At 41.0% G+C, this 15,000-nt stretch overlaps 1 protein-coding gene across 1 annotated transcript in view; it reads left to right on the top strand.

Annotated features, from left to right (window-relative positions):
- Ctf4 (Chromosome transmission fidelity 4) overlaps positions 1–15,000 on the top strand; it is a 242,784-nt gene that overhangs the window by 44,495 nt on the left and 183,289 nt on the right. The window contains 1 exon segment of the mRNA XM_070098498.1: positions 8,166–8,413. Within this exon segment, the coding sequence (XP_069954599.1) occupies positions 8,166–8,413 (248 nt within the window).

Below are 15,000 nucleotides of genomic sequence, written 5' to 3'. Positions count from 1 at the left end.
ACATAAGGTGATAATTGCAGTAATGTACAACCCACCACAGAACTGCAGGAGGCCAAGAGAAGAATACTATGAGAGCAACAGAGCAATGGTCCAAAACTAGCCAAGTAGCCAGGAGAGCACACATGGGAGGAGCAGTTATTAGTTATGGGTGATTTCAATTGCAAGGAGATTGACTGGGAAAAACCCGGAGCCCATAGGGGTCCCCGAAATATGGAAAGCCAAGATGATGGATTTGGTACTGGAAAACCTCATGCATCAGCATGTTAGGGACACTACCAGAGAGAGAGGGGAGAATGAACCAGCAAGACTGGACCTTGTGTTCACCTTGAGTAGTTCGGACATCGAGGATATCATGTATGAAAGGCCCCTGGGAGCTAGGGATCATGTGGTTCTGTGCTTCGACTACATAGTTGAGCTCCAAGTGCAGAGAGTAGCAGGAATAGGTTGGGAAAAACCAAACTACAAAAGGGGGAACTACTCAAGCATGAGGAACTTCCTTCAAGACATTCAGTGGGAGAGGGGACTGACAGGAAAACCAGTACAAGAAATGGACTATGTGGCAACAAAATGTAAGGAGGCAGAGGAGAGGTTTGTTCCCAAGGGAAACAGAAATAATGGGAAGAACAGAATGAGTCCTTGGTTCACCCAAAGGTGTAGGGAGGCAAAAACTAGGTGTACTAGAGAATGGAAAAGGTACAGAAGACAGAGAACTCAGGAAAATAAGATTAGCAAGAGCCAGAATGAATATGCCAGGCAAGAGCCAGAAATGAATATGCACAGATAAGAAGGAGGCTCAGCGACAATATGAAAATGACATAGCATCAAAAGTCAAGACTGACCCGGCTGTTGTACAGCCACATCAGGAGGAAAACAACAGTCAAGGACCAGGTAATCAGATTGAGGAAGGGGATGGGGAGTTCACAAGAAACGACCGAGAGGTATGTCAGAGCTCAAACGAGATTTTAAAGAAGCATTTACAGTGGAAACCAGTAGGACTCCAGGTAATCAGAACAGGGGGGTACACCAGCAAGTGCTGGATGAGGTTGAACATTAAAATGGTATAAAATACCGACAGATTGTTAGGTAAGACACATATGCAACAGTTAGGTATCTTTATTTCGAAACGTTTCGCCTACACAGTAGGCTTCTTCAGTCGAGTACAGAAAAGTTGATAGAAGCAGAAGATACTTGAAGACGATGTAATCAGTCCATCACCCTTAAAGTTTTGAGGTGGTCAGTCCCTCAGTCTGGAGAAGATCATTGTTCCGTTGTCTGAAACAATATTGTTTCAGACAACGGAACAATGATCTTCTCCAGACTGAGGGACTGACCACCTCAAAACTTTAAGGGTGATGGACTGATTACATCGTCTTCAAGTATCTTCTGCTTCTATCAACTTTTCTGTACTTGACTGAAGAAGCCTACTGTGTAGGCGAAACGTTTCGAAATAAAGATACCTAACTGTTGCATATGTGTCTTACCTAACAATGCTGGATGAGGTACATATAACCAAGGAGGAGGTGAAGAAGCTGCTATGTGGACTTGACACCTCAAAGGCGGTGGGACCAGACATCTCTCCGTGGGTCCTTAAAGAGGGAGCAGAGATACTGTGTGTGCCATTAACAAAGATCTTTAACACATCATTTGAAACTGGGCAACTCCCTGAGGTATGGAAGATGGCAAATGTAGTCCCAATTTTTAAAAAGGGAGACAGACATGAGGCATTGAACTACAGACCTGTATCACTAATGTGTCTAGTATGCAAGGCCATGGAGAAGATCATCAGGAGGAGAGTGGTAGAGCACCTGGAAAGAAACAAGTGTATAATTGACAACCAGTATGGTTTCAGGGAAGGAAAACCCTGTGTCACAAACCTACTAGAGTTTTATGACAAGGTGACAGAAGTAAGACAAGAGAGAGAGGGGTGGATCGACTGCATTTTTTTGGGCTGCAAGAAGGCCTTCGACACAGTTCCTCACAAGAGGTTACTGCAAAAGCTAGAGGATCAGGCACACATAACAGGAAAGGCACTGCAATGGATCAGAGAATACCTGACAGGGAGGCAACAACGAGTCATGGTACGTGACGAGGTGTCAGAGTGGGCGCCTGTGACAAGCGGGGTTCCACAGGGGTCAGTCCTAGGACCTGTGCTGTTCTTGGTATATGTGAACAACATAACTGAAGGGATAGACTCAGAAGTGTCCTTGTTTGCAGATGATGTGAAGTTAGTGAGAAGAATCAAATCGGATGAGGATCAGGCAGGACTACAAAGAGACCTGGACAGGCTACAAGTCCAGCAACTGGCTCCTTGAGTTTAACCCTTCCAAATGCAAAGTCATGAAGATTGGGGAAGGGCACGCAGACACAATATAGTTTAGATGGCCAAAGACTGCAAACCTCACTCAAAGAAAAAGATCTGGGGGTGAGTATAACACCGAGCATATCTCCTGAGGCGCACATCAATCAGATAACTGCTGCAGCATACGGGCACCTGGCAAACCTACGGATAGCATTCTGATACCTCAGTAAGGATTCGTTCAAGACTCTGTATACCATTTACGTCAGGCCCATACTGGAGTATGCAGCACCAGTTTGGAATCCACACCTAGTCAAGCACATCAAGAAATTAGAGAAAGTGCAAAGGTTTGCAACAAGACTAGTCCCAGAGCTATGGGGATTGTCCTACGAAGAAAGGTTGAGGGAAATCGGCCTGACGACACGAGGGTCAGGGGAGACATGATTACGACATATAAAAATACTGCGCGGAATAGACAAAGTGGACAAAGACGGGATGTTCCAGAGAAGGGACACAGAAACAAGGGGTCACAATTGGAAGTTGAAGACTCAGATGAATCAAAGGGATTTTAGGAAGTATTTCTTCAGTCATAGAGTTGTCAGGCCATGGTATAGCCTAGAAAGTGACGTAGTGGAGGCGGGAACCATACATAGTTTTAAGGCGAGGTATGATAAAGCTCATGGGGCAGGGAGAGAGAGAGGACCTAGTAGCAATCAGCGAAGAGGCGGGGACAGGAGCTATGAATCGACCCCTGCAACCACAAATAGGCGAGTACAAATAGGTGAGTGTACACACACACACACACACACACACACACACACACACACACACACGTGTACGTACGTACGTACGTACGTACGTACACGTAAGTAAAGTTATGATACATAGTGTAAATTACCTAGGATAACCCCAAAAATCAAGACAAAGTGCTATACAGTGGATCTGTGATAGCCGGACTTGAGTCCTGGAAATGGGAAGTGCAATGCTTGCACTCTAAAGGAGGGGTTTTGGGATATTATCAGTTTGGAGGGATATGTTGTGTATCTTTATACATATATGCTTCTAAACTGTTGTGTTTCTGAGCACCTCTGCATAAACAGTGATTGTGTGAGTGAGGTGAAAGTGTTGAATGATGAAAGTATTTTCTTTTTGGGGATTTTCTTTCTTTTTGGGTCATCCTGCCTTGGTGGGAGACGGCCGACTTGTTAAAAAAAAAAATTGTTATAACATTATTATTACAATAATACGTATGTACTAATATTAATAATAATAATATTATTATTAAACTATAATATAATGTAGTGCTTACTCATTACTTACCTTAAAATATCTGTAGTCTTAATGCAGAGTGAGAGACGAGTAAACAAGATTAAATGAATAAATGAGAAAGAGAATGAGTGTGTAGAAGGTTCGTGAGTTTTGTAAACAAACCAGTTGTTGTTGCCAGCCTAGACACGAATGGTTTGTATTCACTCTGTCAAGCCGACTGGAAAAACATCTCATATTTATGTTAATTTATATGTTACATAGTGTGTTTATTATATAATTTTGAAAAAATCATAGATGGATTAAGCAAAATGTCTATATTAACGTTTTATACACATTTAGTGCGCCTCAGAGTGATTATTATTATTATTATTATTATTATTATTATTCTTTCTTTCTTTCAACACACCGGCCGTATCCCACCGAGGCGGGGTGGCCCAAAAGGAAAAACGAAAGTTTCTCCTTTTACATTTAGTAATATATACAGGAGAAGAGGTTACTAGCCCCTTGCTCCCGGCATTTTAGTCGCCTCTTACAACATGCATGGCTTACGGAGGAAGAATTCTGTTCCACTTCCCCATGGAGATAAGAGGAAATAAACAAGAATAAGAACTAGAAAGAAAATAGAAGAAAACCCAGAGGGGTGTGTATATATGTGCTTGTACATGTATGTGTAGTGTGACCGAAGTGTAAGTAGAAGTAGCAAGACATACCTGAAATCTTGCATGTTCATGAGACAGAAAAAAGGACACCAGCAATCCTACCATGTAAAACAATTACAGGCTTTCGTTTTACACTCACTTGGCAGGACGGTAGTACCTCCCTGGGCGGTTGCTGTCTACCAACCTACTACCTACATATTATTATTATTATTATTATTATTATTATTATTATTATTATTATTATTATTATTATTATTATTATTATTATTGCATCTTCAAGACCAATAACACCCCCTTAATGATTTTAATGTGTACCTGCACACCAGCACAGGTGCAAGATGTGGAGTTTAAAGTAGTTAAGTTCATATTTTATTCATTCTAGAGTGTACATCAGGTTTTTATGTTATTTATATTGTTTATTATGTCATATTAGATTAATTGTGATAGATAAATAAGCTGTATAGCAATATTAGCATCATATTGAAGATGAGACAACTCTGCTTCGTGTGTAATACCTGTTGGTTCATGAGCGGCTCTGAGACAGAGAGACAAGCAGACAGAAAGAGAGACACACAGGTAGACAGATATACAGGCAAACAGATACAGACAGATTTATGTGCAACAGTGAAAACAAGTAGAGAGAGTTCGAGTGTAAGAGCCTTTCTTGCCACAATCTCCAGTGCAAAATTCTGACTTCCTCTTAGGGACCATAGTGAAATTTTCTGTCCAGTTAGTACAGTTAATGCAGTATGATGCTGCTGATGGGGCATGGTAACTCAAATTGATGCTGCCTGCATGGCGCATTGCCACCGCGAGTATCGTCAAATATTGTACAATGATGTGTATCAGCCGGCCCAGCCCAGCTGCCAGATGTACGGTCGTAAGTCGAGTGGACGTACGTCAAGCAGGTCGTAAGTCGGATGGTAGGTGTACTACATAATAATAATCTCTCTTGGGCACATTAAATGTCTTATTTTACGTTAATATAGACATTTTCATTAATCAGTCTATGATGTTTTCTTCAAAATTATGTAAGAAATACGTTACATAGCATATAAACATTATACATAAACCCACAGAATAAAAATTGACATAAATATGAGATTTGTTTACAAAGCGGCTTTGTAGGAGTGTCGGAAGAATTACGTTTTCTCTAGTCAAACACTGGGGGATAACTGTAGATAAATATTCCTTTTGTATGCCTTCACTCTATATAGCAATTCATGACCCTTGTGGGTTTGGTGCTTCTTTTTTATGATTATAATAATAATAACTTGTAATAATAATAATAATTTGTAATAATAATAATTTGTCATAGCATCATTCCTTCTAAGAATTACATGAGAATGGAAGTGTTGGTCTTTATTTATTCTACTGTACCACTGTGGAGACAACTTGTACACAATGTAAGGTGTTTGTATGAATGTTTATGAACCATAACCAGATGCATCCTCTGTTTGTTTACATAGTGGGTGGGGTGGCCAGGCTGGCTTCCCTACACTATCTTACCTACCACACCACTTTCTACAAATAAATACTTTTCACCTTTCACCCTACGTTAAGACTACAAATATTTTAAGGTAAGTAATGATTGTACTGTATATGCATTTTGTCACTATGGAGCTTTAAGCATTGTCGTCGTATATTATGTGTGGGTGGGGTGCCCAGGAAGGCTACCACACTAACTTCTCACAATAAATACTACTCACCTTTTGCCCTACATTAAGACTATGAATATTTTGAGGTAAATAATGAGTGTACTGTGTGTGTTGTACTTTTTATTGTTTTTTAATGCTTAGGTCTATTGCTAACTTAATATATGTTAGTGTAAACTTGTTATCTGGCATTTATATGCATTTATAAGTGAAAAAATGGTGTTCTGCTTTTCGGCGATGTCTGCTTTCCGGCAGTAGCTTGGAACCTAATCTGCCGTATAAGTGGGGCCCTACTGTACATGTATGTAGAGAAAATTATAATGTGCTAGTCAGAGTTGCCCTTCAGACATGAAGCTGAAGATTGCAGAAGCTTCCTATATCTACTATCTTAAGCCTAACATAGGCACTTATGAGAGCTGTCAGGTTTTGCATTTTTAATTTTTTTTTTTTTTTTTTTTAACATATCAGCCATTTCCCACCGAGTGAGAGTGACCCAGAAAATAAAAAAAAAACTTTCATCATTCAGGACTTTCACCATCATTCATACATAATCACTGTCTTTGCAGAGGCTCTCAGATACAACAGTTTAGATGTCACTCCAAACAATCAATATCACAAACCTCTCATTTAAAGTGCAGCTATTTTACTTCTCACCTCCAGGACTCGAGTCCGGCTAACTGGCTTTCCTGAATCCCTTCACAAAATGTTACCCTGCTCACTCTCCAACATCTCGTCAGCTCCCCAAAACCATTAGTCTCCATTCACTCCTTTCTAACACATTTGCTGGAGGTCCAAGCCCCTCATGCATGAAACCTCCTTTACCCCCTCCAGCCATTCTTAGGAAAGCCCCTCCCCACCTTCCTTCCACTATAGATTTATATGCTCTCCAAGTCATTCTACTTTGTTCCATCATCTCTAAATGACCAAACCACCTCAACAACCCCTCTTCGTCCCTCTGACTAATATTTTTAGTTACTCCACACCAATTCCAAATTTCCACACTATGAATTCTCTGCATAATATCTACACCACACATTGCCCTTAGACTTGACATCTCCACTTCCTCCAGCCTCCTCCTTGCTGCAGCATTTACAGCCCATGCTTCACACCCATATAAGAGTGTTGATATTAATATACTCTCTTACATTCCTTTCTCTGTCTCCATGGATAGCGTTTTTTTTGTCGCCACAGATGCCTCAAAGCACCACTGACTTTTTTTCCTTCATCAATTCTATGGTTTACTTCATTTTTCATAAACCCATCTGCTGACAAGTCAACTCTCAAATATGTGAACACCTTTACTTCTTCCATACTTCCTCCCTCTAATGTGATATCCAATTTCTCTTTACCTAAATCATTTGATACTCTCATCACTTTGCTCTTATCTATGTTCACTTTCAACTTTCTACCTTTACACACCCTCCCAAACTCGTCCACTAACCTTTGCAACTTTTTTTTAGAATCTCCCAACAGCACAGTATCATCAGCAAAAAGTAACTGTGTCAAGTCCCATTTCGTATTTGATTCCCCATAATTTAATCCCACCCTCTCCCCAACACCCTAGCATTTACTTCTTTTACAACCCCATCTATAAATATGTTAACCATGGTGACATTACACATCCCTGTCTAAGACCTACTTTTACCGGGAAGTAATCTCCCTCTCTCTTACACACCCTAACCTGAGCCTCACTATCCTCATAAAAACTTTACAGCATTTAGTAACTTACTGCCTATTCCATATACTTGCAACATCTGCCACATTGCTCCCCTATCTACCCTATCATATGCCTTTTCTAAATCCATAAATTCACTGAACATTTCCTTACCTTTATCTAAATATTGTTTACATAAATGCTTCAATGTAAACACTTGCTCTACACATCCCCTATCCATTCTAAAGCCTCCTTGTTCATCTGCATTCCTGCTCTGTCTTACATCTGATTCTTACAATAATTTAACTTAAGACTTATGAGTTTGGCCATGGCTGGACTCCAGGAGTAGAACGAGTCAAAACTCATCAAAGGTATACAAAAATTTTAAATGGTTCTTAAACAAATTTCTTAATTTTTTTGCACTTTTGTAATTCTGTAGACCTGAAAATAAGAATGGTCTTGAAACATTGTCAAAAAATAGGTTGGTTTAGAGAAGGACTTGCCTAATATGGGCCAGTAGGCCTTCTGCAGTGTTCCTCCATTCTTGTGTACTTTGTTTGCCCTGCCACTGGTTCTTTCATTTAAAATAAGTATTTTACATAGTGGTTATTTGTAAATTGTAATATCACCAGGGGAATATCTGGCTTCATCATCGTGTGATGGCAGCGTGCGAGTATGGGATCTTAAAACAAGTGTTGTTGTTGTGTCGTGGAACCTCTTGCCCAAGACTAACAATATATCCACCACTCATACCCTGTGCCGCTTATCTTGGACACCTGACGGTCGCTATCTTGTTATCCCGGTGGAAAGCCAGGTTCACATGTATGATCGCACAACTTGGAAGGTGGTGCACCAACTAATAGATGATTCTATCAATAAGGTGAGAGCTTCAGCAGAAACAATTGGCTTTCTTGTGCTATGCTGGGTTATTGGGTTACTGGGTTATTAGCTTTCTCTGCATGTACAAGAGAGCCTTATGTACTTGGTACCCTCTTTTCTGTGGTCTGCATTTTTTTGCTTGTTTTTAATTGAGCCATTGTTCAGTTCTGTTACTGCTTTTCCACTGTTTACACACAGCAGTTGTGTAAGAGAAGGGCGACTGCTGCCATATTTTAGGGTAAGCATTGTATGTACTGTGTATTTATTTTACTTTTGTATCTGTTTTTTTATACCTAACTGTATTGAGCCTTAATATATGATAGTGTAAACACATTATTAAGCATTTTAGATGAATTGAATAATGAAAAACCACTTGTTTCTCCACCCACTGGGGTCTGGAGCCTAAGAGCTGTTCAAACGAGGCCTCCTGTATGTGGTTCAGTCTTACAACTTGCAATATTAGTTCAGGGAATTATAAAATCCATGTACAATAAGTCCTCGTCTTACAAACACATTGGGGACCTCCTGAATTGTGTGTAATATTCATAATACAGAAATCTTCAACTTAGGAGTATGTTGGGGACGTGAATTAAGTACACCTACCATCCGACTTACGACCTACTCGACTTACGACGACTCGACTTACGACCGTGTTTTTTATGCCAAATTTCTGGGAAATAAACAACTATTTTTGTTGTACACAGTGTTTATCCTAAACCTTACAGTATAAAATACAGTACTAACAGCATAAAAAGTAAAGTAAAACATGAAATACCAAAATAAAACATTAAAATAAAGTCATTACAAAAATGTTGATATTCAGTAGTAAAGTTTGACTTACGACCATTTCGACTTACGACCGGTTTCTCGGAACCGAACTCGGTCGTAAGTCGGATGGTAGGTGTATAATGCAGTAGGGCCTCGCTTTACGGCATTTCGCTTTATGGCGTTCCGGTAATACGAACATTTCAAATTATGACCAAAACTTGCTATACGGCTCCCCCCAGCTGACTTTCTAATATGGTCACTGTGCCCCACCCGGTTTGTTTACATTCTCCGTGAGCTCCTTAAGCACCACATCTCTCCATTATGTCTGGAAACTCCAAAATTTCAAGTGTTTTTAAAAGTTATTTCATATTCTATATGTTTTTTTTTTTTTTTTTCAACAAGTCGGTCGTCTCCCACCGAGGCAGGGTGACCCAAAAAAAGAAAGAAAATCTCCAAAAAGAAAATACTTTCATCATCATTCAACACTTTCACCACACTCACACATTATCACTGCTTTTGCAGAGGTGCTCAGAATATAACAGTTTAGAAGCATATACGTATAGAGATACACAACATATCCCTCCAAACTGCCAATATGTACTCTGATATGTACTCTGATAATTATACTCATGTATACCTGTACCTCAATAAACTTACACACTGTACTGTCATGCAGGTACACATTAATTAAAATCAGTAAGAGTGTGTTGTGTCTTGAGATGCCAAATTAGTAATGATAATAATACTAATCAATAATAATCACCGAGTCTCGTTCGTTGTCGTATATTACGTTAATATACACATTTTCATTAATCCATCTATATTTTTTCAAAATTATATAATAAACACGATATGCAACACATAAAGATGATAAACACACCCCACAGTAGAATAAATTAACATAAATATGAGATGTGGCAGCCAGACAACTTGTGTGAGTGATGGTAAGAATATTGTTTTCTCTAGTCCAACATCAGAGAAAATGTTACTGCGAATAACTGTAGAAAATTATTCCTTTTGGATGCCTTCACTCAGAGCGTCATTTTCTCTAAAAATGGTGTTACATGAGAATAGGAGTGTTCCTCTTTATTTGTTCTACCGTATCAACGTAGAGACAACTTGTACACAATGTAACTTGTACACAAACCAGACGTGTTTAGCTGGTTTGATTACAAAACTTGTATATGCCTGGTTTGTTTACATAACTCTGTGCCTGTCCTCTCTCATGTACTCATTCTCTCTCTCTCTCTCTCTCATTCTCTGATTCTCTCTCATTCTCATTCTCTCTCATTCTCTCATTCTCTCTCATTCTCTCGTTCTCTCTCTCATTCTCTCTTATTCTCTCTTATTCTCTCTATCTCTTATTCTCTCTTATTCTCTCTTATTCTCTCTTATTCTCTCTTATTCTCTCTTATTCTCTCTCATTCTCTCTCATTCGCTTTCATTCTCTTTCATTCTCTTTCATTCTCTTTCATTCTCTTTCATTCTCTTTCATTCTCTCATTCTCTCATTCTCTCATTCTCTCATTCTCTCATTCTCTCATTCTCTCATTCTCTCATTCATTCTCTCATTCTCTCATTCTCTCATTCTCTCATTCTCTCATTCTCTCATTCTCTTTCATTCTCTCATCTCTTCATTCTCTCATTCTCTCTTATTCTCTCTCATTCTCTCATTCTCTCATTCTCTCTATCTCTTATTCTCTCTATCTCTTATTCTCTCTTATTCTCTCTCATTCTCTCATTCTCTTTCATTCTCTCATTCTCTTTCATTCTCTCATTCTCTTTCATTCTCTCATTCTCTTTCATTCTCTCATTCTCTTTCATTCTCTCATTCTCTTTCATTCTCTCATTCTCTCATTCTCTTTCATTCTCTCATTCTCTTTCATTCTCTTTCATTCTCTCATTCTCTTTCATTCTCTCATTCTCTTTCATTCTCTCATTCTCTTTCATTCTCTCATTCTCTTTCATTCTCTCATTCTCTTTCATTCTCTCATTCTCTTTCATTCTCTCATTCTCTTTCATTCTCTCATTCTCTTTCATTCTCTCATTCTCTTTCATTCTCTCATTCTCTTTCATTCTCTCATTCTCTCATTCTCTCATTCTCTCATTCTCTCTCTCATTCTCTCTCTCTCTCATTCTCTCTCTCATTCTCTCTCTCTCTCATTCTCTCTCTCTCTCATTCTCTCTCTCTCTCATTCTCTCTCTCTCTCTCATTCTCTCTCTCTCTCTCTCTCTCTCTCTCTCTCTCTCTCTCTCTCTCTCTCTCTCTCTCTCTCTCTCTCTCTCTCATTCTCTCTCTCTCATTCTCTCTCTCATTCTCTCTCTCTCTCATTCTCTCTCTCTCTCATTCTCTCTCTCTCTCTCATTCTCTCTCTCTCTCTCATTCTCTCTCTCTCATTCTCTCTCTCTCTCTCATTCTCTCTCTCTCTCATTCTCTCTCTCTCTCTCATTCTCTCTCTCTCATTCTCTCTCTCTCTCTCTCTCTCTCTTTTTTTTTACACAGGGTTTCACAAGGTTAGGTTAAGGATCCCTAGCTTTATTGACAAGCTATTTACAGGTTAAGGATTCCTAACTTTATTGACAAGCTAAGAGCTGTTATCTACATCAGCTCATTTGAAAGCATTTTTCTCTTTATGAAACATACAAGTAGGGAACAGGTTGAAGTTGGAGCCATTTGTGGGCCAGCATTTTCATCTGATCAACTGACTTTACCTCGTTGACATGATAATGCTGTACAAATGTGTTCCAGACTCGAGTCATCCTGGGAATAAATGATCTCAGATGAAGTGATGTTCTGGAGAAGGGTACAGCCAGAGTGAAGTTGCTGCCCGTCTTGTGGTATAGAAACTTGCTTCACGCTGTCCTCGAAGTGGATCCAAGTGTGGTACTTTTACAGTTTTGGCCTTGTATATAACAGTAAGGCCACCCACATCCCTCCTGTGTTGAAGGCTCTGCTGAAATGACAGATCTACTCAGGATTGGTCCAGGCGAGAGATGAGACATCTTGCTCTGTTCCCTACTCTGTCAAGCAGTCGCAGATGAGAAGGAGGGCAGGCGAACCAAGAAAGTGGAGCATACTCAAGGTGTGAGTGTACTTGTGCCTCGTACAAAATCTTGCAACCCCTCCTGTCAAGCAGATGCGAGATACGGCGAGGTGCTGTAAGCTTCCTGGCTGCCTTGTTTGCAAGATTTACAACGTGGTTTTTCATGGTCAGTTTGGAGTCAGATTTCACCCCAGGGATATCAACTTCTTCCCCAGCTGCCAACACCCTCCCATTGATCCTTACTACTGCACCGGCATTACCATCTTGGTGCCTAGAGATCATCATCATTTGTGTTTTCTCAGGTGCAAATGTTACTTGCCATCTGTTTCTCCAAGCTGATATAGCTCTGAGTTGGTGATTGATGTAGCTTAGAGCAGCTGGCATTTCTTCTCTTGGATAAGTGAATGTCAGTGTACAGTTGTCTGCATATGCATGGGATTCTGGGATTAGATGAAGAAGGTCATTGAAGTAGACATTCCATAACAATGGTCCCAGAACACTTCCTTGTGGAACACTTGCCCCAATAGGATGTCTTGCTGATTCCGTTCCATTGAGAACTACACTTAGAGATCTACCATGAAGGTAATCACTGAGGAGGCATAGCGTAGAGTCTGCAATTCCCAGTGCTTGAAGATTTGCTAAGAGGCCCTGGTGCCACACCCGGTCGAAAGCTCCAACAATGTCCAGTGCTACCACACAGCTGACTTTGGATTCATCCAGTAACTGGTGCCACTTAGTGGAGAGGTTTAAAAACAGATCAGCAGCAGAGTAACCTTTCCTGAAGCCATATTGACAATCACAAAGTAGTGAGTGGTAGTCAAAAAACTCTGCCATTTGTCTTGAGATTATTGTCTCAAGGATCTTACCAGTGATTGACAGGGGTGACACTGGTCTGTAGTTGCTGATTTCTGCTCTGCTCTTCTTTTTGTGAACAGGGACTACATTTGCCTCTTTCCACAGAGAGGGCCATTTACACTGTACTAGGCAGTGGTGAAAGATGCGAGTTAGAGGTGCTGCTAGCTGGTCTGCACATCTCAGCAATCTAGGGCTGAACTTGTCTGGGCCCACAGCCTTTTCTTGGTCAAGCGATTTAAGAAGGAAATGCACCTTCTCCTGCCTTATTGTCACCACTGACAGTTTTGACACAGTTGTTGCAGCTAGCCAAGGAGGGTTCCTTGCTGGATCAGGAACTTGCATTTTGGTAGCAAAGTGTTCAGCAAAGAGGTCTGCCTTCTCTTGACTAATAGTAGAGGTGGTCCCATCCTGTCAATTTAGAGGCGGAATGAGTTCATCAGGCAGATAACCTTGTCTGTCCTTGACCAGGGACCACCAGGTTTTGGAGCCTACCCTACCTGATGCTAGCTTTCTTTTAGTGTCCTCCTCCCATTTAGCAATTGCCCACTTTTGAATGTTACCCATATGCCTACAGGCTTGCCTGTGCAAGTTCCTGTTATAGGTGGTAGGATGTCTCTTATACCTTCGCCATGCTTTGTACTTAGCAGTAGCAGCCTTTCTACAATGAAAGCCAAACCAAGGCTGATCTGTAGGCTTCGTCACATATTGCTGGTGAGGACTGTGTTCTTGTTGTAGATTAAGGATGTGTCCAGTGAAGGCTTTCACTTGGTTGTCAGCATCCCCTTGGAGAGCTTTCCCAAATTTGGGGTTGGTGGGAGCTCAGAGCAAAGGCTGGCCTTTCCTCTTTCCATTTGCAAAGGGTTTTGCGTGTGGACTCCTCTCGTTCTGTTGGGATCTTAGGTGTCGTAGAAACAGCTTTGTGGTCAGGCGATCCAACATAGCCGAGGGTTGACAAGTGACTATGCCTTCTGCCAGGTCACTCACTACTGGAGTCAAGGGAGGCCAGAGGGTTTGAGTGGGGAAAACAGCAGAGTTTCTCATGTCAAATACTGCAAGAAGGTCATCAAATCCCCTCTGTATAAGGTGTTGGTTGGGGCACCAACAATTTGATATGTTGACAGTTGTGTTGTAGCAGAAGGGAGTCAATTTTTCCATTAGGAAGTTGATGGGGTCTGCATGTTTGCCACTGAGGTCTGTACATTGCACTGCTAGTACAGATACTAGTGTTTATTTCAGAGCTTGAAGAACATCATTTGAAGATGAGTAGGGATGGCAACATCAATGTGCTGGCATGAACACTTTAAGAAACCCCAGCAACACCTCCTTGTGCTTGCCTGTCTCTTCTCATCCATGAGGTGTAGCCAGCAATTCTTCAATTTTCGAGTCCTGTCATCCAAAAATGTTTCAACAACAGATATCATGTCGAAGACGAGTGTTCAAAAAATGTGTGTAGGGTCTCCAACATTGGTAATGAAACCTCCAAAGTTGGCTGACAGGGGAAAGTGATAGGCCGGGCTCCTCGGTGTGGGCAGCTTGAGGTGGTGGGTGTGTAGGGCATGTGGGCCTGTCTCTCCCGTCTCTCTCTGTCTCTGTCTCTGTCTCCCGTTTTCTTTTCTTTTCCTCTGTCTCTCTTTTCCCTCTCTCTTCTCTCTCTCTCTCTCTTTTCTGTTCCTGTCCCCTCTCTTCCCCCTCTGTCTCTCTCTGTCTCTCTCCTCTGTCTCTCTCTCTCTCCTCTGTCTCTCTCTCCTCTGTCTCTCTCTCCCCCTTCTCTCTCCCTCTGTTTTCCCTCCTCTGTCTCCCCTCTCTGTCTCTCTCTGTCTCTCTCTCTGTCTCTCTCTTTCCCCTCCTCCCTTTTCCCCTCTTTCTGTCTCTCTCTCCTCTGTTTTCTCTCTCCTCTGTTTTCTCTCCTCTGTCTCTCTCCC

This window comes from Cherax quadricarinatus, chromosome 62 (genome assembly GCF_038502225.1).
Source record: "Cherax quadricarinatus isolate ZL_2023a chromosome 62, ASM3850222v1, whole genome shotgun sequence".
Classification (NCBI taxonomy): Eukaryota; Metazoa; Arthropoda; class Malacostraca; order Decapoda; family Parastacidae; genus Cherax; species Cherax quadricarinatus.
The sequence above is the reverse complement of the archived record's forward strand: the minus strand, read 5'-3'. Positions and strand labels throughout refer to the sequence as shown.